The sequence below is a fragment of the Gossypium hirsutum genome, chromosome D02 (assembly GCF_007990345.1).
Source record: "Gossypium hirsutum isolate 1008001.06 chromosome D02, Gossypium_hirsutum_v2.1, whole genome shotgun sequence".
In the NCBI taxonomy this organism is placed as follows: Eukaryota; Viridiplantae; Streptophyta; class Magnoliopsida; order Malvales; family Malvaceae; genus Gossypium; species Gossypium hirsutum.
Genome location: NC_053438.1, coordinates 6247448 through 6274000, shown reverse-complemented (window position 1 = coordinate 6274000; position 26553 = coordinate 6247448). Strand labels below are relative to the sequence as shown.

Genomic DNA, 26553 nt, shown 5'->3' with positions numbered 1-26553 from the left:
GATTTTGGGTTTAGGGTTTAAGGGATTTAGTGGTTATAGGTTTAGGGTTTAGATTAATTACTATTATTTAATCAAGCCTTTTTCACCCCGCTTACTTGTAGGGTTCTTAGAATGTCATATGTTCGTGCTCATGTTTGAAACAAGTTTCAGACACGAATACTTGAAGTAAAATTAAGAGTCAAAAGAATAGAATTATCCTTTCTATTAACCAATTATGAACTTTTTTTGGATTATTTTGATCCTTCTAATTTGTTCGATTCTATCGTAACATCATAAGCTTTTTCTTCTTTAATACAAAAAAACTATGTATTCTTCATCAGGAAGACATATATATCCAGCTCGAGTTTTCATATTATTAAAAATTATTTTCATACACAATTATAAAATTTGACAAATTAAATATATGGCATGGAACAGAACAAATTTAATTTAAAGGAATTTAAGAAATAATTAAACCTTTCAAATATAGAAACAAATTTAATTTAAAGGAATTTTGTTTCAATAAAAACGGTGTCGTTCTATAGGATATGTTAGTGGCGTTTTTGGTAAAACGCCGCAAAAGGTGGGGCTATAGCAGCGCTATGTTGAAAACACTGCACAATGTTTTTTTTTCTCAATAAAAATGGTGTCATTCTATAGGATTTGTTAGTGGCGTTTTACGGCTTTAGCGGCGTTAGGTAGTAAATGCCGCAAAATGTTATTTTGTTTCAATTAAAACAATGCCGTTCGATAAGATTTTTTAGTGGCATTTTTGGTAAAACGCCACAAAAGGTCGGGATTTAGCGGCGCAAGGTTGCAAAATGTTATTTTCTGTTAACCAAAACGTGACCGTTTTTGTAGGTTTTTTAGTGGCTTTTTTGGAAAAACGCCGCAAAGGTTTATTTCTTTTAGGCAAAACGTCGTCGTTCCCTCGTTTTCCCCCTTATTCTGATTTTCATTTCCCCCTTTCTCCCCAGCAGAGGGTCGTCGTTCATTTCCCCAGCGGCCCTAAGTTCCCCACCCGTTTAGATTTTTAGAAAATCCCCCCCGAAATCCCTAAGTTCCACCCGAAATCAGCAGCCCAAGTACTTTCCCGAACTCGGTAGCCTTGGAATCGCCATTTTAGAGGTTTGTTCTCTTGCCCACCCGACTTCTAGGGCTTTCATTAATTAAAAATTTCGTTATTTTCTTCCCGTTTGATTCGTGAAATGCAGTGGTTTTAAATTGTTATGTATAGTTTCAAGTTAGGGGTAAGTTGAGGATCCACCATTGATTGGTACTGAATCCGGTGGATTAGTGATCAGCAATCGCTTGTTATCGCACTGTCCTTCCTTGCTTCACTGCCTTTTCACACTCATATTAGGAGTGAAACGATGAACTATTTACTGAGCTGTTGCATAAGAGAGAGCAGATTGTTCTCTATAGTTCTTCATTACAGACCCAAAAGAAAGCAGATTGTTCTACGAAGTGTAAAGCATATAATTTTCACTGTAATCGTTAAATATGTTCCTAATTTGGTGTACATTTTTGGTACGTGGTTTGGTAGTTTTGGTTCTTGTTTCTAGCTTTCATTACAAATTGGTAGGCAGACAGGTCCAACTAATTTCATTTACTGGCATGAGTATTAGACACACGTTTTGCTTACATGTTTTGCTTATCATGTTCGATAATGACACTTTTGTATGTATTTTCTTACTAACATGTTAACTTCCTAGTATAAGAGTTTGATAAGTATTGTTTTTGGACGCAGTTAAATTTCTTAAAAAAAGGATCGAGATTAAATTATACATTTTTATGTGAGATACAATGCAATTTTATTGGATCTTGAGAACCATTTTGCGTTTTATGGGGCATATCACAGTAACCCAATTAACATTTTGATACGTACTTTATTTGTGTGGCCGATATTTAATCATGCTTTGGTTCTCAATTATGGATCTGCTTTATCTATTTTCCTATGATTGTTTTATGTAGTTTTGGATAAGAAAGCTGGGTCTTTGGCCGCTTTGCTGTGCTTAGCTTGCTGGGTTGGAGCTACTTTCATCGCTGCAAAACTTGCCTATTCTCTGGCCTGGAAGGTAAATTTTTGTTCTTTTGTTGTAAAGTATCAGCCTTAGTTTGATTGAATGATTGGAATTTTCAGAATGAATTGTCATTGTGGTGGATTGATTTCTTGGGTTTTGCATGTTAAGTTCCGTGTTGGAATCTTTGTACTTGTCAGAAACCTTCCAATTTTGAAAAGAAAAGCTTTTTTAGTTAATCATCTTTTTCTTCCAGCTATTGATATACCCGTTGCATGTATAAGCTTTGGACATGTATTTTGCAAATCATAATAGGATTTAAGCAAGTGGACTTTGTTTATTTATTGAACAAGTTGTTATCTCACATTTTCTGAATTAATTTCTGCAAGTTCTAGCCAATGCAAATTGCTGTTTTAGCCAATTGAACAAGTTGGCATCTCACATTTTTTTAATTCATTAATGCATAATTGGCTGCGTTATCATGCATTTTTAGCCAATGCAAATTGCTGTTCTGTTTTCTACTTTCTTTTGCGAGAGCAAAAAACTCCAAATTTAATAATAGTTCATTTTTAAATGTAATTATAATATATGAATATTAATATAAAATTAAGTTAATATTTTTGAAACATAATGTGTTATTGCTCACGAAAACCTATTTTTGAATGGACTTAATTTTTTATGCTTAATGAAAATGGTGGGAATAAACCTATTTTCTGAAAAATTATGAGAAAGCTTTTACAAAATTGAGCTACTCTAAATTTAGCGTACGACATATTTTGTAAAGTTATACGATAAATACACTTGCCATATCATATTTACTTTAATGGAAGACATAAAATCTTTGATATATGTAACTAATCTCAATATTGGCGACCCTATTGTTAAGGAGATTTCAATTGATCTCGCACACATTAAAATGATTGAATAAGTAAATAAAAAGAAATGATTATGGTTCATTATATTGCTAAATTACCATTAAAATAATGATTTATTAATATATTCATTATTGTGTGATGATATTTGTTAACCATTAATTCATTGACTACAATTGAATCAACATTTGAGATGAATGATATATAGGACTATTACATAACTTACATTTGTGATGATATTATTTAAATAATACATAACTTTCATAATACATAACTTACATAATTTAAATTATTTCAATAATACATAACTTACATAATTTAAATTATTTAAATAATACATAACTTACATTATTTTCATAATACATAACTTACATAATTTAATTTATTTAAATAATACATAACTTACATTTGTGATGATATTATTTAAATAATACGTAACTTTCATAATACATAACTTACATAATTTAAATTATTTCAATAATACATAACTTACATAACTTACGTAACTTACATAATACATAACTTACATAACTTTCATAATACATAACTTACATAACTTTCATAATACATCAGACTTATGAATGAACAACTTATTCGTGTAATTTATTGTCAACATCAGACTTCAAGAATTAATAAATGGATCGGTCTTAGATGAATTTGTCAAGGGTAAGCAACGGTTATCGGAATGGAGTACAAACTTTTCTAGATTTTGCACTTCAATATGCAAGCCAAGAGAACATGATTCTTTGCCCGTGTAAGAAGTGTGTCAACATTAACTGGCATTATCGTGAAGTTGTATACGAGCATCTAATAGTTGATGGGTTTGTTCGGGGTTATAAAAATAGTTTTTTCATGGAGAATGCACGCCTAGTACTTCCTCTTCAATGATGGATGTATATTATCCTTGTACTGCTTACCATCAGTTTGTTAGAGGGAATGACATGGAAGGTATGTTGGGGGATGCATTTAATATGCACAATCATGGTTTGCAGTCGTTCCCAGCCGACTTTGTGGCATCTGATGATTGTAATCTTGATGGAAATGCTTTTACCTAACCGGGAAGAAGTGTACCTCATGAAGAGTCGAATGGAGAGGCGGCAAAGTTCTACGCGCTACTTATGATGTAGTAAGATTTTACGATTTTTTTTAATTATATGTAATATCATAATTCAAATCTTGCTCTTATTAAATATTTCAACTATTTTATATATGTTGTTATTGTTGTAATTAGTTACTAAAATTTCAACTATTTTATGTGTATTGCAGATAAAATGCCTAGAAGAAAATTGCGAGATCTAAGCATTTTTCGAAATACTCCAAACTCGAAAGAAACAAATAGTGAACAACAGACTGCTATTGGATCTTCGAATGTTCCGATTACACCTGACGAACCTATAAAGTTCAAAATAGTTTTACATTTAATATACATGTGTGTTGACTTATTGTTGATTTCTTTTTCAAATTCTTATATTATAATATACCATTTTTCAGCTGAAAGTAGTGGGACGCGCAGAGGTCGAGGACGTACGCTACTTAAAGATTTATACGAGTTAGATTCAATCGAGCGTGTCAAAGTATGTAGAAACAGTTTTGGTCAGCCTGGTGGATCAGAAGCTCGACTTTTAGTAGGATATTTGGGCATTATAGCACAAAATGCAAATATGTTGCCTATCAACTACGAGTCATGGCATCAAATGTCTGATAGTAACAAAAATCAAACTCTCGATAATATTAAGGTAACAAAACGTTAATGTCATTTATAATACTTGGGTTTAAGTTTTATTTATATTTACTTTCTTAACTTGTATTTTTTGTAGGTGAGGTTTGCTTTAGAGGTCTCGGATACTTATGTAAAGAAGGCATTAGGAAAAAGATGGAGAGACCATAAAAGTACTTTAAAGAAAGATTATTTTAAAACAAAAACAACCCTCAAAGAGAAATTGCAAAATGTCTCGCCGGGAATGCTGAGGTACCAATAGGAAGATGTGATTAGATTTTGGAATTCAAAGAAAGGAGAGGTATTACGTACTTCCAAACTCTTATAATTATTTCGGTTTATAGTATTTACTATATACGTAATAATAATTTCATAACGTAGGATCATAAACGAGTTGGAAAAAGCAGCAGACAAAAACAGAAATTCACTCACACTGTTGGGTCAAAAAGTTTTGCTTGTGTAGCTGAGGCCGAGGTATTTTGAATTTATTAATAGTGTCAAATATTTATTACTTTCCATTAAATAATATTTTTACTATTATATTGTAGGAACTGTCGTCCGGTCAAAAAGTTAGACGCCTTCAGCTTTTTGACATTACACATAGGAAGAAAGATGGATCTCCTATGACTCCTAAAGCTGCAGAAATTATGGTATGTCTACTTAATAAAATTTGAATTGTTTTAAATATTTATAGTGTTTATTTTCTAATGGTTTAATTCATTGTTTGTAATGCAAATATTGTTAAGTTATGTTGCATTTGTTTTTATAATATATTTTACGTTCCTAACTATTTGGTTTATTTATTAGGAGAAACTAAAGGATAAAAAGGCGGAGTACGAAGCGATTGTTTCAAGTGATAGTTCTGTTCATCTTGACGACTTTGATAACAGGATTATTACTGAAGTTTTGGGTCCTGAAAGGTATGTTCAAGTTCGGTTTCAAGGATCTTTTGTTAACCCAACCCAATATTTTGGATTCAGCTCGCAGCAATACATGCTTTCGAGGAGTTAGGCTCAAGTTGAAGTTCAGAGGTTAAGAGACCAGATGGCTCAGATGCAAGCGACCACAGTTGAGTAAATTACTCAACTTAAAGCGGAGGCAGCATCAAGAGAAGCTGAGGTTCAAAGAAAATATGAAGAACTCCAGCTACAACTTAAAGTAGATGCAGCAGCGAGGGAAGCAGAGGCAGCAGCGAGAGCAGCAGAGGCAACAGCGAGAGCAACAGAGCAGAGGAGAAAGGACGACGAACTCCAACAGCAGCCTCAGAATATGATGAAGATATCTCAGCAGTCGCAACATCCGTTATCTTAGACTATCGTATAAATATTTTTATCATTTTAACTTTTAACATTATTGTAAGAATAATATGATTTATATTTCATTTATTGATATTTATATTATATATCATTCGTTTAATTTGAAATATTATTTAGATTTGTTGCTTTTGGTTGGTTTTTTTGCTATAGAATGACGGAAAATATGGAAAATTTTATTTTACAAATCTGACAAAATTAGTGGCTTTTTTAAAAAATGCCTAAAGGTCGTATTCTTTAGCGGCATTTGTGGGAAAAGTACCGCTAAAAGTCATGATCTATAACGGCGTTTGTGGGAGAAGCGCCGTTAAAAGTCATGATCTATAGCGGCATTTTTGGGAAAAGCGCCACTAAAAGTCATGATCTATAGCGGCGTTTTTGGGAAAAGCGCCGCTAAAAGTCATGATCTATAGCGGCGTTTGTGGGAAAAGTGCCGCTAAAAGTCATGATCTATAGCGGCGTTTGTGGGAAAAGCACCGCTAAAAGTCATGATCTATAGCGGCGTTTGTGGGAAAAGCGCCACTAAAAGTCATGATCTATAGTGGCGTTTGTGGGAAAAGCATCGCTAAAAGTCATGATTTATAGCGACGTTTGAGGGAAAAGCGCCGCTAAAGGTCATGACTTTTAGCGACGTTTATTTTTAAAAACGCTGCAAAAGTTAGCGGCGTTGTTAATAGCAGCATTTTTTGCGGCGCTATCAAATACTTTTAGCGGCGCTAAAAAGTGCCACTAAAGGCCTAAAAAAATACCGCTAAAAGCCTGTTTTGGTGTAGTGGATGTTCATATTATCAAATAAAATCCGCGTAAAAACTTAAAATCACTAGTTACCAATTATCCTAAAACATCACATCGATCTCTTACTATAAAAGAACTCATGCAATGATTCATGACACTCGTTACACCATTATGACTTTTCTTCTCCCAAAACATTTTTACCAGAAAACCATCTACTTTCGGTGACTCTCCGCTTCCTAAAAAGTGATAATTTCACTAGTTAACAAAAAAATTTAAACTAAAATTAAAATCTAGGTGTAAGAGGAAAATTAAGGTAATTTTGGATTGAAAGGAGTCCTTCGATGAGCTCAGATCATGGCATGGATTGAAATTACATATTGTTACTAATTGTTTAATCCCATTAGTTAGGGTTAAATCGGGCTAGAAGGAACGAAGCAAGAAGAAGAAGAAGAAAAATAGAGTTTTAGAATTTTAAAAAGGAAATAATATTACGTGGAACGAGTCAAATATTAGGTGGATTAAATATATAAAGTTAACGGCCACGGAAATGAATTAAAAAAAGATAAATTCTAACTTATTATTGTGACAAAAAAGAAATTAATCAATAGATGAATTATTATTAAAAAAAGGAAAAGAAAAGGGTAAACTACTTGGGTGTTCACTTAATTTTTTGGTATATTCTATTTTGATTACCCAACTTCAAAAAAAACTTTTAATTTCACCACCAACGTTTTTAAATTTTAAAATTTTAGTCACCCATCGTCAAATACTTAACGGAAAGCTCATGCCGGACTTTTTTATTGGCCTAATAATAAATTTATCCCCCAATATTTACACATTTTATCAATTTGATCCTATATTTAAAAAATAAATAATTTTTAAAAAATAAATAAATTTGTAAGGGAGAAAGCCAGTGATTGAAGAGAGAGAGGGAGGGAGAGGAGACGGAATGATCAGGGTGAGGGGAGGGAGGAAAATATATATTTTTTAATATTAATATAATTATTTTTAATTAATATAAATATTAATATTAATATAAGCATTAAGTGAAAAAATGTTAGATTTTTTAGATGTAGGAATAATTTTCCCTTAACGGTGGGTGATTAAAATTTTAAAATTTGAAAACCTTTGTGATGAAATTAAAAGTTTTTGAAGTTGGGTTATCAAAATAAAACCTACTCAAAAGTTGAGTGACTATTAGAGGTGTAATTGAGCCAAGTCGAGCTCAAATACTTCTAAGCTCGAGCTCAACTCGTAATTTAGAGCTCAATACGTGACTCAGGCTCGGCTTGAGATATAATCGAGCCACTTGAGCTCATTTAAGCTCATTTATCAATTTGTTACTCAAGCTCGAACTCGACTAAATAATGAAGCTTAAGGTTAATAATATATATTAAGAGTAATGGTATAATTTAATAACACTAATATATGAAAAGCTCAAAAAGGCTCGCCAACTGTTCGAGTAAAATATTACTGAGTTTGAATTCAATTTGATTGATAGGTCGAACTGTTCGAGTTCAACTCAAAAATTATCTAATTAAGTTTGAATTTTTTTAAGTTCAAACTCGAATAACTTATAAGTACCTATGTCTCATTTATACACTAGTGATTACCCAAATAATTTATTCAAAACAAAAACATGAAAATATATGAAAAGGAGGAGGAAGGAAAAATGAAAAAGGGGGAGGTAGAAAATACGTGAGAAATAGATCCTTTCTCGTTAGGAGTATAATCAAATAAAATCCTTACTTTTGACATCGGAAAGAGAGCCTCGTTGAAGAACTAAGAAGAAATACTGACAGCATGTTTGGTTGAAGGTAATGGCTATGCCATTACTTGCCTATTACAAGCTTATTCTGCTTCCCACTTAAGCAGATGTTTGGTTGAAGGGAATACCTATTACGTGTGTATTCCATTCCGGCCTTAAGCAGAAAAATTTGGGGATTTCTATTCCCTTCCCTCTTCACCGTTTACCCATTCCGTCCCAAATCAACCCTATTTTACCCTCACAAATTCTTACCTCAAAAACACTCAACGACAGCCATTTCTTGCTTCCTCCGACTCCGGCATTCCTCCCCTTCATCCAAGGTGAGGTGAATATTTTCGTTTCACTGACAGAACCTAAAATACGAAAGCCAGAAGCCGCTTCAACATTTTCATATTTGGATTTCTAAGGTTGTATCCCAAATCCTGCTAAGAAAAATGGTAAATTTCTAGATCCTTTTTATTATAATTATTTCATTTTCCCATTTTTCTCTGTTTTGCCATTTTTTTAAAAATGTTTTTGTTTGAATCTAATTAAATGCTTAATTTGGAGTATGAAAGTTCACCTTTTTTTAGGAATTATTTTACTATGGATGCCATTCAGTTTCATAACATGAATAAAGACTTTGTTTCAGCTGAATATTTCTAAAAGAAAAAAGATTATTTTGGGGGGGGGGGGAGAAGTTGTTATGGTGTTGTGGACTTTCTTTTTAGTTCCAAGTATAAGCCGAACTATGTTACCTGAGTTATTATTATTTTAATATTCTGTGTCCAAAAAATATCTTGACAAATGTATGGAATAATTGAGCTTATCTGTGTCGAAACATACTTGTTTTAGATGCTCACCTCCGAGTCCAGTTACAATTTGTTTTGAATAAATCTGATGCTGATAGACTCCTCTGAGTTCAGGCAAAAGCCCCTTTTGTTTATGGTGTAGTTTAAAGTATGTCTGTTGATAAACTCATAGAGATGTTGGGATTTGGCAGTTGATGTGATTTCCATGGTAGAGAAAGAGCCAAGGGAAGCTTCAGCCTTAGCTTATGTTTTTAAGTACTTGAGAGTTAATAGTGTTCTTATCAATTTATTGATTTCATGGTATGAAACTTTAGTTTCTTGTTTATTCTATGACTCTAGATTTCTTTCTAATGTTGCTTGAATTGAATATGAGAATGTGTCTGGATAGGTATGTGTGCGTATCTATATTGAAGTTTTTCATGTATTTTGGGGGTCATATCTTCATATCTAAATACGCATTGGACACAGATACTTCACAAAAAATGAAAGAGTTGAGGAAACTTTTAGTTTATGGCATGCATTTCTTTAATGTTTTTACAGATTTCCATATTTGTGATGATGTTTCTTTTCTACACCATATGATTTAACAAGGAGAACGCGACAGCGGATAAGGTGAAGGAACAACATAGGAAAGTAATGGTAGCGAACAAGCCACTTAAGATTCTTTGACTAACAACTTTAGTCATTTGGAGGTTGCTTATCCATCAATTTTCACAACTAGTTTTAACCTGTCAGAGGCTATGGTTTAATCGAATGAGCCATTTTTTCCGAGTCTAGCATTGATTCTTCATTCTTCCAATCATTTCTAGGATGCCACTTAATTGCCTATTTTGTGACTGGGTTTTAGCTATGTTTGAGAACCTTGGATTGATGGTCACAGTAATACATGACTTGAAACGCATACTTTTTGGCAAAGATAACAGTTTGCTGCCTCTAGTGCCATTTTGAAATTCTCTAGCTAGAAGTGAAGCAGGAATAATATCGGATTGGGAGGACTTTTGAAAGGGACTTGGTTGTTTTTATCTGGTTATTCGGATGTAAATTGACATCTATTATGAAATCTTTCATGGCATTTACGAGTGTTGATTTTCTTCACAAGTTGGGGTTTGGAGGTTACTCAAATGGAAGTTTGCTATTTGTCTGACATTCTAGGAAATCAAACCTTGTGACTTCCCCCAGTTCCGCTATTGCATTGGAGGGTTTTTTGTGTTTTTAGTGGTAGCGCAGCATTCCCAGATTGAGCTTTCCAGAAATTCGATGAGTACTTGCAAGCAGATGGTTTGATTTGTCTTATTTTATTGCTCGTTGGAAATAATTGCATGAAAAGCTCCTCAAGTTTCAACGTTGATAATATTTTGGTAATTTTTTGTGTTTGTAATATTTGGATGGTTTAATGAGATGATAGAATGTGATTACAATATTGTAACTTTTTCATGTTGTAAAATTTTATAACATATGGATTATGACATTTAAATTAATGAAATTATGTAACTTTTTGTTAATATATGAATATTATGTTTGGATGTAAAATATAATTCTCAAGTTATTTATTACTTCTAATATTTTTATTTTTTATTTAGAATAATTAAATTATTTGTTTCACTAATGATATTTTAGCACATTAAATATGTATTGCGGTTTAAAAATAATAAAGTAGATTATATATTATTTTTATAGTATTATATATTATGATTTTAGTAAATTCATATAAGAATAATTTTATTAAGAATTTTATTAAATTATATATTTTTTATTAAATTATATTTAATAATAATTATTTTAAATTATATTTTATAGTATTATATATTATGATTTTAGTAAATTCATATAAGAATATTTAATATTAAGAATTTTATTAAATTATATTTAATAATTATTATGTTAAAATATGATTAAATTATATATTATTTATATTAATAATCTTATTAAAATTTAATAACAATAACAATAATCATCTACCTAAAGAAAATTCTGCTAAGGGTATTCTAGTCATTTTAGTTTTTTTCCTTATGCTATTACAATATCATTCCATTCAACCAAACACAAGAATACTATTACAGTTCTATTCCGTTCCATTCAACCAAACAATTGAATTACTATTATGTCTCTATTCCATTACAGCTCTATTCCATTACAGCGAACCAAACGTGCCCTGAATGTTAAAAGTGGAAAACACGCCACGATTATTTTCGGGGTTGTTTCGCCATGTAACTACTCGGGATTGTGCTATATGGCAAATTTTGAGGTTTTATACTTCAAATTATTAAAAAATATTAAAATTTATAAAAAAATATTAAAAATATTAAAGATTAAAAAAAAGTATAAATGTGCAAAAAATTATAAAAAAAATATTATAATTATTTAAAAATTATAAAAATTATTATAAATGACTAAAATAATTATATAAATTATGAAATTAAAATAATTAAAAGTTATATGAATTAAAAAATAAAAATTTTAAAATATAAATATTATTATAAAAATATAGAAAAATGCAAAATTTTATATAAAATTACAAAAAAAAGATAATTTTTATTTTCAACCTCAAAATCGTAGTGATACATGTGCCAGTTAGTGTGTTCCATGTTACTATGTTTACATCATTATATGTCATGCTTGTGTGTGAATAATGTGCGAATGGCGGGAATGTTGAAGGGTTAGTCGAAGTTAGGAATGAGAATAAGGGGTGATCTTGTTAGATACCGCTATACGGTGTTGCTGAGTGCACTTATGATGAGTGAAGCTCTAGGCCTTACGAAGGAGACACTACAGTGTTTGAACATTAAGGTTAGGATAGCGAATGGAGGAATGATGGAATGCAATGAGAAAAGTAATTAAAAAGACCATGGCTAAGCATGAGTCCAATCGTAGGCTATATGCCTAAAATGAGTAAGTCCATAGCTAAAAGATGTTATGACATTATGATAAAAATGAGTAAGACCATAGTTGAAAGATGTTATGGCATCATGATAAAAATGAGTAAGACCATAGCTAAAAGATGTTATGACATCATGATAAAATGAGTAAGATCATAGCTGGAAGATGCTATGACATCATATGAAAGCACGCCACAATAGTAAATAAGACTAAGACCATAACTAAAAGACGTTATGACATCCTTTGATAGTCCACTGGGACAGTGAACATGAGGTTATATTGTGTAAGACCATAGCTGAAAGACGTTATGACATCATAGATAGTCTGCCGGGACAATAAACACAGGGATCACGAGTTGTAATACCATAGTTAGGCTATAACAACCAATGGAGTCCGTCGGGACATTAAAAATAGGATATATTGTGTAATACAATAACTTGACTATAGCAACATGTAAAGTCCATTAAGACACTAAAAACAGTGTAGTCCACCAAGACGTTAATCATGAGAACCTAATGCGGGTTTTTTACAAAAATATTACAAAAAAATAAAAAATACCAAAATAATATTAATTTTTTTATTTACCAAAATACTACAAAAAAAACATGACAGCCTGGTGGAGGGCCTGCCACAGGCGGCACCAAACTGGTGGAGGGCCTGCCACAGGCGACATAGGACTAAAATGTAATGATCTAAAGTTTCAAGGACCTGATATACAAATTTACCATTTTTAGCCAAGAAAGTGAAATGGTGCCGCCTGACAGTGTGGCGGCACTTAAACTTGAAAAGTGGCTAATTGCCTTCTTAGCCCTCCTTATTTATTATTTTCTTTTTATTCCCCTTCAACTCACTTTTTTATTTAATAAACAAGCCCTCAACCTATTTTTGTAGTTAAATAAGCTCTTAATCTATGATTTTTACTCATAAAAACCCTTTATTTTATTATTAAAGTAAATATATTTTACCTAAAGTAAAGCTATTTTAAAAAGTATAAACTAATTCGCATTTTATGTTTATGTGAATTTGATGAGAATAGTTTATTATATAAAAAAATTTATGTTTATCAAAGGCTTATAGCTATAATAGTCCCTTAAGAAAAAACCAAAAAAAGTTACTAAGCCCCTTGACTTAATTTGAACCCAGTTGAGCCCTTATCATTAACCTGAAAAATTAATTAAGCTCTTACATTAATAATTTTCACATTTCGTTACATTAACCATTAAAATCAATTGACGGACCAATTAAATGACGAAATATGACAACCTGTGATTTAATCTTTCATATCTCCAATAAAAATCATAAAAATATCTATCTATAATATATATAAAAGCACGAGTCTTGAAAAAACTTTTAAACTGATAAAAATATCATTTATTGTTAATTATATTACTAAACTACATTAGAATAATAATTTATTAATATTATTATATAATAATAAAAAGTAATATTAATTAAAATAATAATATATTAATGTGAAATTAATTAATTTGGTCATATATTATAAAGGCTCTACTTAAAAAAAACATAATATATTATTAATTAATAAAACTATAAATCTATAAAATCATTGAATATAATTGGATGAATTTAAAATAATAAGAATTCAAGTTTTTAATTAAATAAAAATATTTTTTTATATAAATACTCTTTATAAATTTAAAAATAATTATAATTTAATAGAAGTTGTGAGAATTATATATTTCAAAATAATTATAATTTAAACTACAATTATTATTAAAATATTGTGCTAATTTTAAAATAGAATTGTTATTTAAATAGAACTCTAAGCATAAAATATAGGAAAAAGACAAAAAAAATTGTGATAATTATAATTATAATTTATTGTTATTAGTTAAAAAATTTGACGTTGCTACTTTTATTAAAGTAAAGTAGAGTTATTACTTAATTAGAATTCTAAGTATCTTAATTATCACTTAATTAATATTAGATTTAATTAAAAAATTAATAGAAATACCAGACATGTTTTATTGAAAAATCAAAAGTAATAATAAAACTGATCACCCATAAATGTAACCCAAATAGAAAAAATAAATTATAATTATAAACTATTCTCATCAAATTCACATAAACATAAAATGAGAATTAGTTTATACTTTTTTAAATAGTTTTACTTTAGGTGAAATATATTTACTTTAATAATAAAATAAAGGGCTAAATCAAAGATTAAAAGCTTATTTAACTACAAAAATAGGTTGATGGCTTGTTTATTAAATAAAAAAGTGAGTTGAAGGGAATAAAAAGAAAATAATAAATAAGGAGGGCTAAGAAGACAATTAGCCACTTTTCAAGTTTAGTGCTACCACACTGTCAGATGGCACAATTTCACTTTCTTGGCTAAAAATGGTAAATTTTCATATCAGGTCCTTAAAACTTTAGATCATTATATTTCAATCCTGTGCCGCCTGTGGCAGGCCCTCCACCAGTTTGGTATCGCCTGTGGCAGGCCCTCCACCAGGCTGTCATGTTTTTTTTGTATTATTTTGATAAATAAAAAAATTAATATTATTTTGATATTTTTTATTTTTTATAATATTTTTGTAAAAAACTCTCCTAATGCGCATGACCATAACTTGGTTGTGGCAGCATAAATAATTTTTATAATTGAAAGTTTTAAAACAAGGAAAAAGGGGTATCACAAAAATGGATAGAATTTGGAGTTGTTAGACATTAATTTAAAAACAATTTTTTTTAGGAATGACTGATTAAAAGAGAAAGGAATGAGATGAAGAATGGTGGAAATGTAAAATTATTTCACATGTGATTATGGATAGAAAAGTTCATCTTGTAATTATTATTCATAATCACATCAATTTTTATAATCTTTTGATTTTTAAGATTTTATTTGATTGTTATTAATTTTGGTAGATGTTTGTATCCTCGTTTTGCTTAAAGTTAATTTTGATGAGGTTGTTGATTGAGTCTTAGTTTTATTAGTATGGGTATTGTTATTAATGTAGGAGGATGTAGGTTCGAGTGCGCTGAAACGTATTATCCTCCTATTTATGGGTTGGGGAGGAACTATTCTTATCGAAAAGAATAGATATTATCAGAACCTATAATGAAACTATTAATTATTTAATTTTGAAAATGATTAAGAGAAAAGAACTACTATTCATTTTCATGACTATAACTTTTAACATTAAAATAAACAAATAGATCCCGGAGTCGATCTATAAAAGGAGCAAAACTGCATCCCATGCAAATCCAACCTTCCCCGTTTTAACGAAGCTCTTCAATATATTTATTTCTGCTCTTTAACTTGTCATCATAGTTTCTCTTCCCCTATGGCTCACTCGGTTGAGATGCTTGGTCAAGAATGCTTTGATTTGAAAAACAAGGCTATTGCTCATCTCCATGATTATTCCTTCATGGATGAAATCCCCACAATTGATTACTCTTTGTTGTTTTCCAAGGATCATAATGAACGGGCTAAGTCCTTGGAACACCTTGGAAAAGCATGCCAAGATTTCGGTTGCTTTTATGTACGAACTTCCAATACACACACATATACACATCAACTGGTTATGGTTATCAAAATCTTAAACTCTTGAAAACCTAACATTGTTTCTTAATTATATTAGTTATTGTTTGCATTTTATTTACATTTACATATATGGTAGCCTTTTTCCAAATAATTTAGGGTTTTTTTTTTTTGTCTTTTTGAAGCTGATAAATGGTGTTGAAGAAAGGGTGGTAGAAGGAGCACTGAAGGGTATTTCAGATTACTTTGAGCTGACAAATCAGGAGGAGAGGAGTGAGTACTTAAAGAAGAATTCAATGGATAGGATAAGGTGGTATTTAAGATCTGATGCTGGGGAAAACAGAGAGAATATAAAGATAGTAACACACCCTGAATATCATTGCCCTAGCAAACCTGATAGTTGCAAGTATTCATTATTCCTATCATTCTTCTCATATGTTATAATACTGTTTAAGGTTTTGTTATATATATCTTAAAATGGTGGATTTTCATCCATATTTGACAGAGATGCCATTGGAGAATACTTGAAAGGGATGCATGAGGTTGAACTTGGTTTAGCTAAAGCAATCTCGACAACTTTGGGATATGAAGAAACCTACATCGAGAAGGAATTCAAGCTGGAGGCAGGATTCGACGTGGCTACCTTGAATCTATATCCACCATCTTTACAATCCAAAGGTTCTACCGGTTTGGCGGAACATACGGACCCGGGCTTTTTTGTTTCCCTTATACAAGATGTTAACGGGGGACTTCAAGTGCTCTCTCATCAAGGAAATTGGATCACTGTTAACATACCCCGAAACACCATTTTCATCGGTATTGGGGATCATCTTGAGGTATCTCTTTCTATCATTATCATTTGCTCCATGCAAGATGTACTAATAGTTTACGTTATATTCTTGTTTGTAATTAGATATTAACCAATGGGAAGTACAAGAGTCATATACATCAAGTGATCTTGGATAACAACGAAGTGAAAAGAATCTCAATGGCAACACTTCATGGACCTTCATTGGACACACTTGTAGCCCCAGCACCAGGGTTCATCAATGACTCTCACCCACCAACCTACCGAGGGATGACCTACAAGGAATCCTTGGAGCTCAATGGCTTTGATGAAATCGATGTGCAGTCATCCCTTATTCAGCTTCAAATGCCACTCTTTCTAATTTCATGCATGGTGTTGTATTTCTATAATTGCCTTTGAGAGTTTTTGAGATAATAGTAAATAAGCTTGTTGACATCGTCAACATCATCATCAAGTACTATTTGTGTGATGGCATTACTTTGTATGTGCATGTCCTAGTTCAATTTAATCCCATCTAAAATAAAATAAAAAAGGTTACAATTTGGTCACTGAACTATTCAAAAGTTTTTATTTAAATTACTAGACTGTTAAAATCGATATTATATAGCTTTCTTTGTTCACATTACCTGCACCAATTGAAAGTTCTCTTTCCCCTTTTGTTCTATAGTTCAGGTTTTTTTTCATGATACAGTACTTTTGAACGTCACGAATCTGCAAATCAAAATACAAACAACCTTTTTCTTCAATCTCTAACATTGATCCTCAGATCGATTTGGATCTAAGGTATGTTCTTCTACTCATTAAAATATGAACATTGTTAAATAGTAAATGTTAACTTTGTTAAAATTTGACAATATTTTATTTTTATTAATAGTATAAGGACTAAATTATCTATATAATAATAAAAAGATTAATTTAATTTGATCCTTATAATAATACTAAAAAAAACCTTCTAGAGAATTCCACCAAAATTAAAATAAATATTTAAAAATATATAGAAAAATAAAGAAAATTCAATTACGAAAAAACTTCAAGCATAATATGCACATGATCAAATTCTATTATTATCCCTGTGCATAAATTATTGTTTAATCATTCTACTTTGATTTTATGCATAAATTATTAGTTTAATCATTGTACTTTGCGTGGATAGTTTTACTTTTAACAATTTTAAAATTTCAGTTTTGATTCATGGTAATTAAATTTATTAAATTAAATTATGCAACTGATTTTGCATTATGATTTTAGTTTAATTTGATCATTTTTAGTTTTTACGTTTTTTGAATATTAAAATGTCGGCCTTGAATCAAACGATAATTTTTATATTCATTATGTGAAATGACAAATTGGCGTGGCATTATACATGACACTTTGTTATAATATATTTGCCACATAAGATTTGCAAATAACAAAATTTAACCTAATAAATTTAATAACTACCATTTGGTCAATACTAAGATTTCAAAATTTGACAAGTACAAATACTAAGATTGACCAAATTAAAGTAGAGGGATTGAATCTACAACTTATGCATAGTACAAAGACTAATAGCAGAATTTGACCAATTCACATTATCAAAATTTATGAAAGGCATTGTGACACCCCAACCTGGCTCGTTCGCCGAATCTGAGTGTGTGACGTCACATTCGTTGTCGGAGCAACTCCGATCCAATCAAACATTTAAACACTAACAAAACAAGTTTCTAAACATATACCAGAACACGATGAAATTAAACAAGATACGAGAGCATTTTTAAACAATCCGAAACACATAATTTGTGTTCTAATTGTGTTTCGGTGGGATTGGGGACTTGATGCTAAAATAGTAAGTTAAGTTGCGACGTGAAAATAGGGGACATCATAGCATCCCTACATGCTTGGCCATGTCGCAACATGGAAGGGACAAGTCATAACTTTGATCGAGAATGTGGCGAAGTCAGGATAGTGGACATCGTCATGTGACTTACTGTCCGACCTGGAACCTACCAAATGGTTCCTAACTTGACCCTAAGTTACACCAATTGATTTCTATGGATTAAAGCGCTAATATAACAAGTTCCAAACACTATTAAGACTCAGTTAAACCCATGGAATCTAAGAAATAAACACCTACCTACATGGTCACAAGATATCAAGTTGAACGTCAACTTTACATGCAAGTAATACCTGAAATATTATTTCAAACTTAGTAAAGATCATAGCATGCCATTATAATCGTGTTCATATAACCACACCATAACACACAAACAAATATGGTTATTTAGATTACAAACACTAGTGTTATGGATACCAAGCATCAAGATAAACTTCAAAATTAATTATCTTTGATATTAGTTACATGCCAACTCAAAACATAATATTCAAAAGATTTTCATAAGCTTTGCTGTGCTCAAATTTTGAGTCTTCTATGTTGATGATCTACTCCAGCTTTCGATACCTAAACGTCATTTATACACGGAAACAAACAAATCCGCAGGCTAAGCAAAAAACTCAATGGTGCTTACATAATTCAAAAGCAACGCATAATCAAATTAAGTATATAAACTAGTTGAAAGTTCATATATATAATCAAGTATACATCAAGAAGCATTGTCTCAAGAATTTGCATATCATTTCTATCTCATTTTACCACTTCGAATATATCAATTCGTTTACAACTTCATCGGCCCCCAAGACTCGTAAATACACAATTTGCACGATCTTTCACATGCTATCAACCGTTTGGTTGACATTAATGTCCAAAATGATCAACTCAATCATAGCTATTCAAATAATTTAATTCGCATAACAATTGAATCATTATCAATTACTTATATTGTAGCCCTTATTAATCGAACATGGGCTTAAGACTGATATACATATTAGACCACCAAATACCATATAATCACCCTGGATCATCGGTATATAACTGTAGTAATTCGTTTCCTGCACTCATCGGTATACAATCAAAGTAATACGCGATTAGTGCTACAATATCGATATATACGGATCCTATAGTATGTCAGCTATACTTATAACTCTATCTGAAGCCGTTTAATAGGAAATTTACTTAAAAATATGCATTTTCATAACAAATCATGAGAGAAAGCAACAATTATTGCCTTATTTAATTTAGTATATAACAGGACATAAATTGAAATAAAATCATGGAAGCACAAACCAAATTAGGGCAACTCGTCTATGACTTTTTCATTCCCTTCATTCCTAAATGTTTCGACCGCGTCTTTTGCTATATACGGTAAATCTAATTATTGAAAACTTATTACTTCCACAGATCAAACATAGAAACACATCCATTAAATATGAAATGCAATCTATTCATTTTAGTCCCTCAAAGTTTTAATATCCAAAAAGCTCGTATCTTTCGAAATTTTCAATTAAATCAAAATCCGACTTCATATTTATTCACTAGGGACCTCAAGCTTTCGACCTATAGTATAGATATTCAATAACTTTCATTATATTAAATTTGGTCCCTAATGTCACAGACTTAACCATATAACATAACTCAAATTCAAACTTTGAACTAAATTTGGTCCCTTATTCTTTTTTTGAACTAAATTTGACCCTCAGCCTTTTTAAAAGAGTCGAATTTCATCATTAATCTTTCAAAGAGAGTCAAATTATTGGCTTTTTAACGAAAATACTGACTAAAATGTTAATATTTTAAACATGACAATCCACAAGTACTCTATATTTTTTTGTAAATTTTATGTATTTTTTAAATTTTTTAAGTTTTAAAATATCTTTTTAAATTATTTGTTGGCGTGACGTAAAATAAATAATGACATGTCAACATGAAATATATGTGGACTATCACATTAACATTATTAGAAAATTAGAGTTTTAATCCACATTTTTATTAAGTAAAATGATTTTACTCTTTTTTAGGATTAGTGATTAAATTTAATTAAATAATAATAAGAATTAAATTCACATAACTATACCTTTATGAAATATATAATTACCAAATAACAAAACGGTATCGTTTCATTAATATCTAAAGCCTACTTCACATTTCTTCCCTTCCCTGTCATCGGCGATACCTGAAATCAAACCTCCCCCAAATTTAATTTTCCTTTCAATTTTCCCGTCACTCAAACAAACAAAAAAACACCCGACGAAAATTGAAAAACAGAAATAATGGACAAGGTGGTGGAAGAAGTGGAGAAGACAAAGAAAGGGTGGGACGAAGCCTATTCAAAAACCCAACAACATATAAAAGAGATTCAGGAATATGGGAACTCAACAATGGAGGAAACTAAGAACAAAAATTCATTGCCCAGATTAAACGGATTGGCTCAAGACGGTTTGGCTCTTCTTAATTCATTGCAATTCAATCTTGATCTTCTCGCTCCACAACTTTCTACCGATGATGAGGTCCAGTCTGCTAAAGCTTTGCTCAAAACTTGGAGAAGTCAATCCCAAAGGTAAATTTAACCCCCCCCCAAACACACACGCACACACACACTTTTGAGATTTTTGAATCAAAGATGCGAATTTTTTGGTTATTTGATTCTGGGTTTTACTTTTTTATTATTGTTTCAAAAGATTTAAGCTTCAAAATCCAATGTTCATGGTTTTATTATTATTGATACTTGGATTTAGCTCTGTTACTAGAAATCGGAAATCGTAATCGTAGAAAACTAACCCTATTGAATTACGTTTCATATAAGTAGCAGATTTGCATTCCAACTTTCGTTCCTTGTACGGACCGATCTGCGTTCTTGGTAGCATTGGTTTAGTTGCAATTTAGCAAAGCTTCTTGTTTGTATGTTAATTGCAATTACTAATGAGGTTTTCATTGTTATTGCTGTGATTAGTTTGAGAATGAATCTGAGGAATGCGAATTTACAAGCAAAGGATAATATGAGGAAAACTGCTCAAAAAGAGGTAAGTAAATTCCATTTGCTAACGTTGAGATTTTCTTCAAATTTGTACTTTCTGGGATTGTTACCACTGATAGTCATAGCCATGAATTGTCGTTCTTTGTGGTTTTGGTTCGCTCTGCTGTTATTGACCGTAATAGTATTCGTTATGTCCGCAATTGTAGTAAAAACGATGCAATTCCTTGGTGATGGCCCTTTGATATATAAGATCTTTTTGTTTTTGACAGGGCCCTAAGATCATTACCTTTCCATATAAAGTTTGATAGACATGTTGTTAATTACATTTCGTAAGTTTTTTTTTTTCTTTTCTCGATAAACCGGTTATATTTATGTATGTTTTGTAGAGAGAACTTCTGCTGGGTGGTGGAGAAGAATCCACAGTTCGTCGGCGCAATCTGCAGTATGTATTAGTTTCTTTTTTCTTTTGCTTTGGTGTTCATTGACATTGGAACTAACTTAGAATCCCTGTATTTTATACGTAGCTTTGTTGAACAAAAAATAGAATAATCTTCTGCGTGTTTATAATTCATAATCATTTTCAGGACAAAGGCCGGGATGACGTCTGCAGCAGAAAGCATCACGGAGAGCCTTCGCCGTACCCGTCAATTGATGGTTCAGGTTAGTAACATGATTTTTGTCTTCTGTTTCCTCATTTTTATTTATCATCGATGGTCTTATAATGTGGTTCCTTATGGTTTTGTTCCTTTATGTGTACATGTATATAGGAGGTCGAAAGAAGCACAAACACCCTCATGACTTTCGGTATGTGTTCATATCCCTATTCTGAAATGTTTATTTAACGAAACTTTCTGAAAAATAAAGCGGTGTTGCAAAATTCGGTACTTGCAAATGACACTGTCATGTTTGTCGGAAACTGAGATGACTGGAGTTACGTGCATACGATTTGTTTGCTTATATTTTACGCTTTGCACATGTAGAGGAATCAACGGGAGTATTAAAGAAGGCTGAAAGTGAATATAAGGGACACCGCTCATTGTTGTCGCGAACTCGGAATCTACTGTCCACCATGCAACGTCATGATGTTATTGACAGGTATTAACAAGTTAGATTTTCCTTTATATTCTAGTAGTGACTACCGATCTGAGGATGTCACGGCTTATATTGCTGCTTCTTGTCCGGACAGGATAGTACTCATAGTTGGGTTCATCTTGTTCTCGTGTGCTGTACTTTACGTTGTTTCAAAACGTATTGGCATACTTAAGTTGCAAAGGACAATTACCGCAGCCATAAAGGCCGGTATGGCTGGAAAACCAGAGCTTGCTCGCAAAGCTGTAGAAGAGGGTATTAACCGAGGTCGATTCGACGGTAATGTAGTTCCCGATAAAGGACTCCCGTTACAGCAACCCATGCGTGATGAACTGTGAAAATAATGTAGTTTTCTTTCTCTCCTTTCTCCTTTATCATTATGTTTGGTTAGAGGGGAAAAAAACAGCACTATTTTTCTACGTTTTTTAGACTTTTATTTTTTTTTGTCATAATTATAAATTTGGCTCACAATATTTACATTTTTTGTCAAGTTGGTCATTTTTTAATTAAAATTTGTCATTAACTTTTCAAAAAGAGTTAAATTGGTTTTGTTTTTAATAAAAATGTTGACTAAAATATTAATTTTTAATGATGTTGGCATGACAACTCACTTGGTAATCCACACATAATTTATGTTGATACGGCACTATTTATCTTATATGTCACACCACATCAACAAATAATTTAAAAATTATAAAAATTCAAAATTCAATATATATATTAAGGTCATAATTTTTTTTTTAAATAGCATGATGTACAATGGATTACCACGAAGGTTTTTAGTCAATAATTATATCAAATTTAGCTAAAAAAGGAATAAGGATCAAATTTAAAAATATATAAATATTAAATGTTAAATTTGTTACCATTCATATTTTTTATCCTATCATATTGGAAATTGGGTATAAGAATATCCTTTAACAACAAATTAAATACATGAAAAAATTAGAAAAATATAATATATCTTTGCGAATATATATCGTATTTAACACTCACAATTGAGTAAAAAAAACTTTGAAAATAACTTTTCATTTTCATTAAGGAAATGTTTAGACAGCACAAAGAATTGTAATTTCTTAAACGTGTTTAGTTATAAGAGTGTAATTGCGTCGTAATTCTCTATGTTATATTTGGAAATTCAACTTGTAATTACACTGTTACATAATTTATATTTTTTAAAATATTAGTTACTATAAAAAAATTAATATGATTTTAGTCTAAATATTAGTTGATAACACGGTTACTAATAAAAATAGTAAGAAAAATAAACAATATATGTAATTTTATCTAATTATTCTAGTGCATCTTTTAATGTTTAACATATGCTCCTTATCATCATCTGTTGAAATTTAACTGAGTTCATCGTCACCTGAATTTGAATATGTCTCATTAATTAAGATTATTAACATCTCATTCTTCCATATACTCTACAAGGAAAGGATAATCTCAATTCCACTTATGATTGATGTTATGAAATATGCAACATGCTAAGACGATTCAAGCTTATCTTTTATGTTATACTATAGTGACATTAATATAATATATTTTTTCTAGAACAAAAATGCCTTCTCAATCATATTTCGAAGCCTTAAATGTCTCGATTTAAAGAGTTCGCGAGTTGTCTATGGTGCTTGTATCTTATACCATTTTCTCAATTGGTATCATACCCCATAATACATTGTAAGAAAACATTTTCTGTTTGCATAATTAGCATTGACCTTATAATTTTTTTAACTTTATAAAATACACAAATTATTTTTATAATATAATTTTTTAATATTTATAACATAAGAATTTTTTAGCCATAACCATCGCAAACATTTATACGTATCTATGCTCATAATGCAATTTTTTATAATTTGTTATAAAAAGTTATTTTTAAAAAATTAAAATTTGAGTATAATTATCTGCTTAATTACTTTAATTCTAACCTCCTAAAAACTGGAGATTGTCCAATTACATTAAACTCAATAAGACCCATCAATTACAAGTGCCTGTCACTCTTATATAATCACAAATAATTACTCCTAAATTCAATTATTAAATGATTTTCCGAACATTACCCTATTAAGAACCGATGATTTCCATTGACCAACCACGTAATTTTGAAGTTACAACATTTTCATGACAAAAAAAGAAGTTAAAATTGAAAATTTTATAAGATGAAATAGAAAAGGGTAGTTTTTGATTGAATAGTAAAGTGCATATATATTTATGCCAAAAGCCAGAAATTTTTATGGGTCTTGGAGTTAAGAACATAGCCACCATTTTGACCCTTTTTCTGGACTGCAACACATGAGCATGGGCTGTTCTCAATCAAATAATCAACTTTGTCTATTGCCTTCGGTCCTTTTAGTGACCCATTTTGTCGCTTAATTCTGTTTTTTACATTGCACAAAAGAAGCCGAGTTAATCCAACATAAATATATAGAACCCAAATTTATAAAAAAAAATTAAATGTAAAAATATAATGAAAATTATAATGTCAAATCTCTTTTTTTTAGTTGTATGTCTTTTTTTCTAAATTTATCAAAATATAAAAAGTATAAATACTCTTAAATAATATTTATTAATTTGACAAAAAAAAAGGGATTTGGTGACTTTACAAATGGATGACACTAACATAGTCAAACTCTTGATACTAATAGAGATATTCAAATAGAGGTAAAATCAGAAAATTATTTTAAAGGGCGTAAGAGATGAGTCATAAATTTTAGGGACTGAAATATAATTTATTATTATACTAATTTGAAATTTTTTAAAATTTAAAAGATTTAATAGAAAATTTATCATTTTAAGGGAGAGAAGACCATTACCTCCCGTGTCTTTCATGAGAAATTTATCATGTTATAATTTCTTATACAAGAAATAATGGTAATTCTGAGGCAGACAAATTTGAAGTAAAATCGACCCTCGAAATTTAATTGAAAAATCATGGGAGCAAATCAGATATGATGGGGTTGGGGATTTTAGTCATCCCTTGAAATCAATTTAGATTAAGTTCGTAGTTAATAGAAAGAGAAGAAGGTGTATGAAAACTCACCCGAGTATTGCCGAAGAGAGACTCCGTTTTTGCCCTATGATAATGAGATCAATTCTCAAATCTTTGCTCTTTGAAAGAATCACACTAGCTTTATCTTTGCCATCCATGTCGGTTTTCTCGATTTTTACATTGATTTTTGGCTGAGCGACTTCGCAAGCGCGTCTCATTTGATCGAGAAAATCAGCGTCGGTACCGAAAGCTCCCTCGGAGATGGAGTTTGGAGCCGAGGATGAAGAATTACTCGATTTCCGAATGAAGGTGGCAAGAGCGTTTTTCCACGAACTAGGGTTTTCGATGTAGAAAAGGATCAGCTTGTCTTGCTCTACCAATGCATGGGAAAGAGCGTACTGGAGGGCTGCTGCCGACTGCGGTGTCGGGTCAACCACCACCATTACGTTTCGTGACCGTGAAGGTGAAGTCACCATCATTGGCCACTGTCGAAAAGAATCACCAACACCGCCGCGAAGGAGATGTTTGGGATTGTGGTGAAAAACAATGGCATGAACTATGATGGGATCATTTTTTAGGGTTTATGAACCTATTGGGAAGTTTAACCATGTTAACAAACAGTTAGCTTTGATTTTGTGAATAACAGGTTGAGATTTTGGTGGCTTTTGAGTTATTTTGAGAGGGTGACTAAATTTAGTGAATTAACAAAATCCAGAAGATCGAAATTTGATTTTAATAGTAAATTTATATTTATTTTAGGATTTAGAGTTTAATTATTTTAGGTTGATTTAGTTCTTAGAATATTAAAATATCATAATTTTTACAAAAATAATCCAACTGAATCATTACATCCTAATCCATGTCCAAAATGAATTAAACCATTTGCAAACAAAAAACACTGTTTTATTCGACAACGAAGGTTGTGTTTTTACCTTTTTCACATGTAATTATCTTAATGTGTTATTTAAGTAATAAATTACATTTTATTAAAAATATTTCATTAAGGTACTTTCATCAGATCTATTGAAAAAAGCAGATTGAAAAAAGAATAAAGGTCGATGGCAAAAAAAAAAAAAACTCATTTCGACAAAACATACAAATGTTAATGGTCAAATTTTCATTAAGCCTCAAAATTTCAATCCTAAACAAGCGGTAATAGTTAACTTTATTTGGCTAAATTTTGCTATTAGCCATGTATTATGCATAAAGTTGTAGATTAGTCCATTTTCTCCAATTTGGTCA

At 30.9% G+C, this 26553-nt stretch overlaps 3 protein-coding genes and 2 long non-coding RNA genes across 7 annotated transcripts; 4 read left to right on the top strand and 1 right to left on the bottom strand.

Annotated features, from left to right (window-relative positions):
- Positions 1–924: 924 nt before the first annotated feature.
- On the top strand, positions 925–5240 carry LOC107932137 (uncharacterized). The gene is made up of 6 exons (XR_001693341.2): positions 925–1107; positions 1954–2057; positions 3865–3998; positions 4139–4890; positions 4971–5063; positions 5138–5240. It is a non-coding gene; the product is annotated as an uncharacterized lncRNA (long non-coding RNA).
- A 3021-nt stretch (positions 5241–8261) lies between these two features.
- Positions 8262–10698, top strand: LOC107932111 (uncharacterized). 2 transcript variants are annotated; one of them, XR_001693339.2, is made up of 2 exons: positions 8262–8842; positions 9788–10698. It is a non-coding gene; the product is annotated as an uncharacterized lncRNA (long non-coding RNA). The 2 variants fall into 2 exon arrangements; XR_005910087.1 differs by having other exon boundaries at positions 8277–8842; positions 9737–10698.
- A 4598-nt stretch (positions 10699–15296) lies between these two features.
- On the top strand, positions 15297–16808 carry LOC107932127 (2-oxoglutarate-dependent dioxygenase 19). The gene is made up of 4 exons (XM_016864080.2): positions 15297–15576; positions 15761–15981; positions 16081–16411; positions 16489–16808. Exons 1-4 carry the CDS (start codon positions 15379–15381, stop codon positions 16780–16782), a joined length of 1044 nt encoding a protein of 347 aa, XP_016719569.1. The 5' UTR covers positions 15297–15378; the 3' UTR covers positions 16783–16808.
- Positions 16809–20371: 3563 nt separating this feature from the next.
- Positions 20372–22796, top strand: LOC107932115 (uncharacterized). 2 transcript variants are annotated; one of them, XM_016864066.2, is made up of 7 exons: positions 20372–20813; positions 21207–21276; positions 21617–21672; positions 21815–21890; positions 21998–22034; positions 22211–22325; positions 22417–22796. In XM_016864066.2, exons 1-7 carry the CDS (start codon positions 20527–20529, stop codon positions 22655–22657), a joined length of 882 nt encoding a protein of 293 aa, XP_016719555.1. In that variant the 5' UTR covers positions 20372–20526; the 3' UTR covers positions 22658–22796. The 2 variants fall into 2 exon arrangements, with proteins under 2 accessions (XP_016719555.1, XP_016719556.1); XM_016864067.2 differs by having other exon boundaries at positions 20398–20813; positions 22422–22796.
- Positions 22797–24456: 1660 nt separating this feature from the next.
- Positions 24457–25902, bottom strand: LOC107932142 (uncharacterized). The gene is made up of 2 exons (XM_016864089.2): positions 25363–25902; positions 24457–24697 (listed from the first exon to the last, which is right to left on the bottom strand). Exons 1-2 carry the CDS (start codon positions 25788–25790, stop codon positions 24532–24534), a joined length of 594 nt encoding a protein of 197 aa, XP_016719578.1. The 5' UTR covers positions 25791–25902; the 3' UTR covers positions 24457–24531.
- Between the last annotated feature and the right edge of the window lie 651 nt (positions 25903–26553).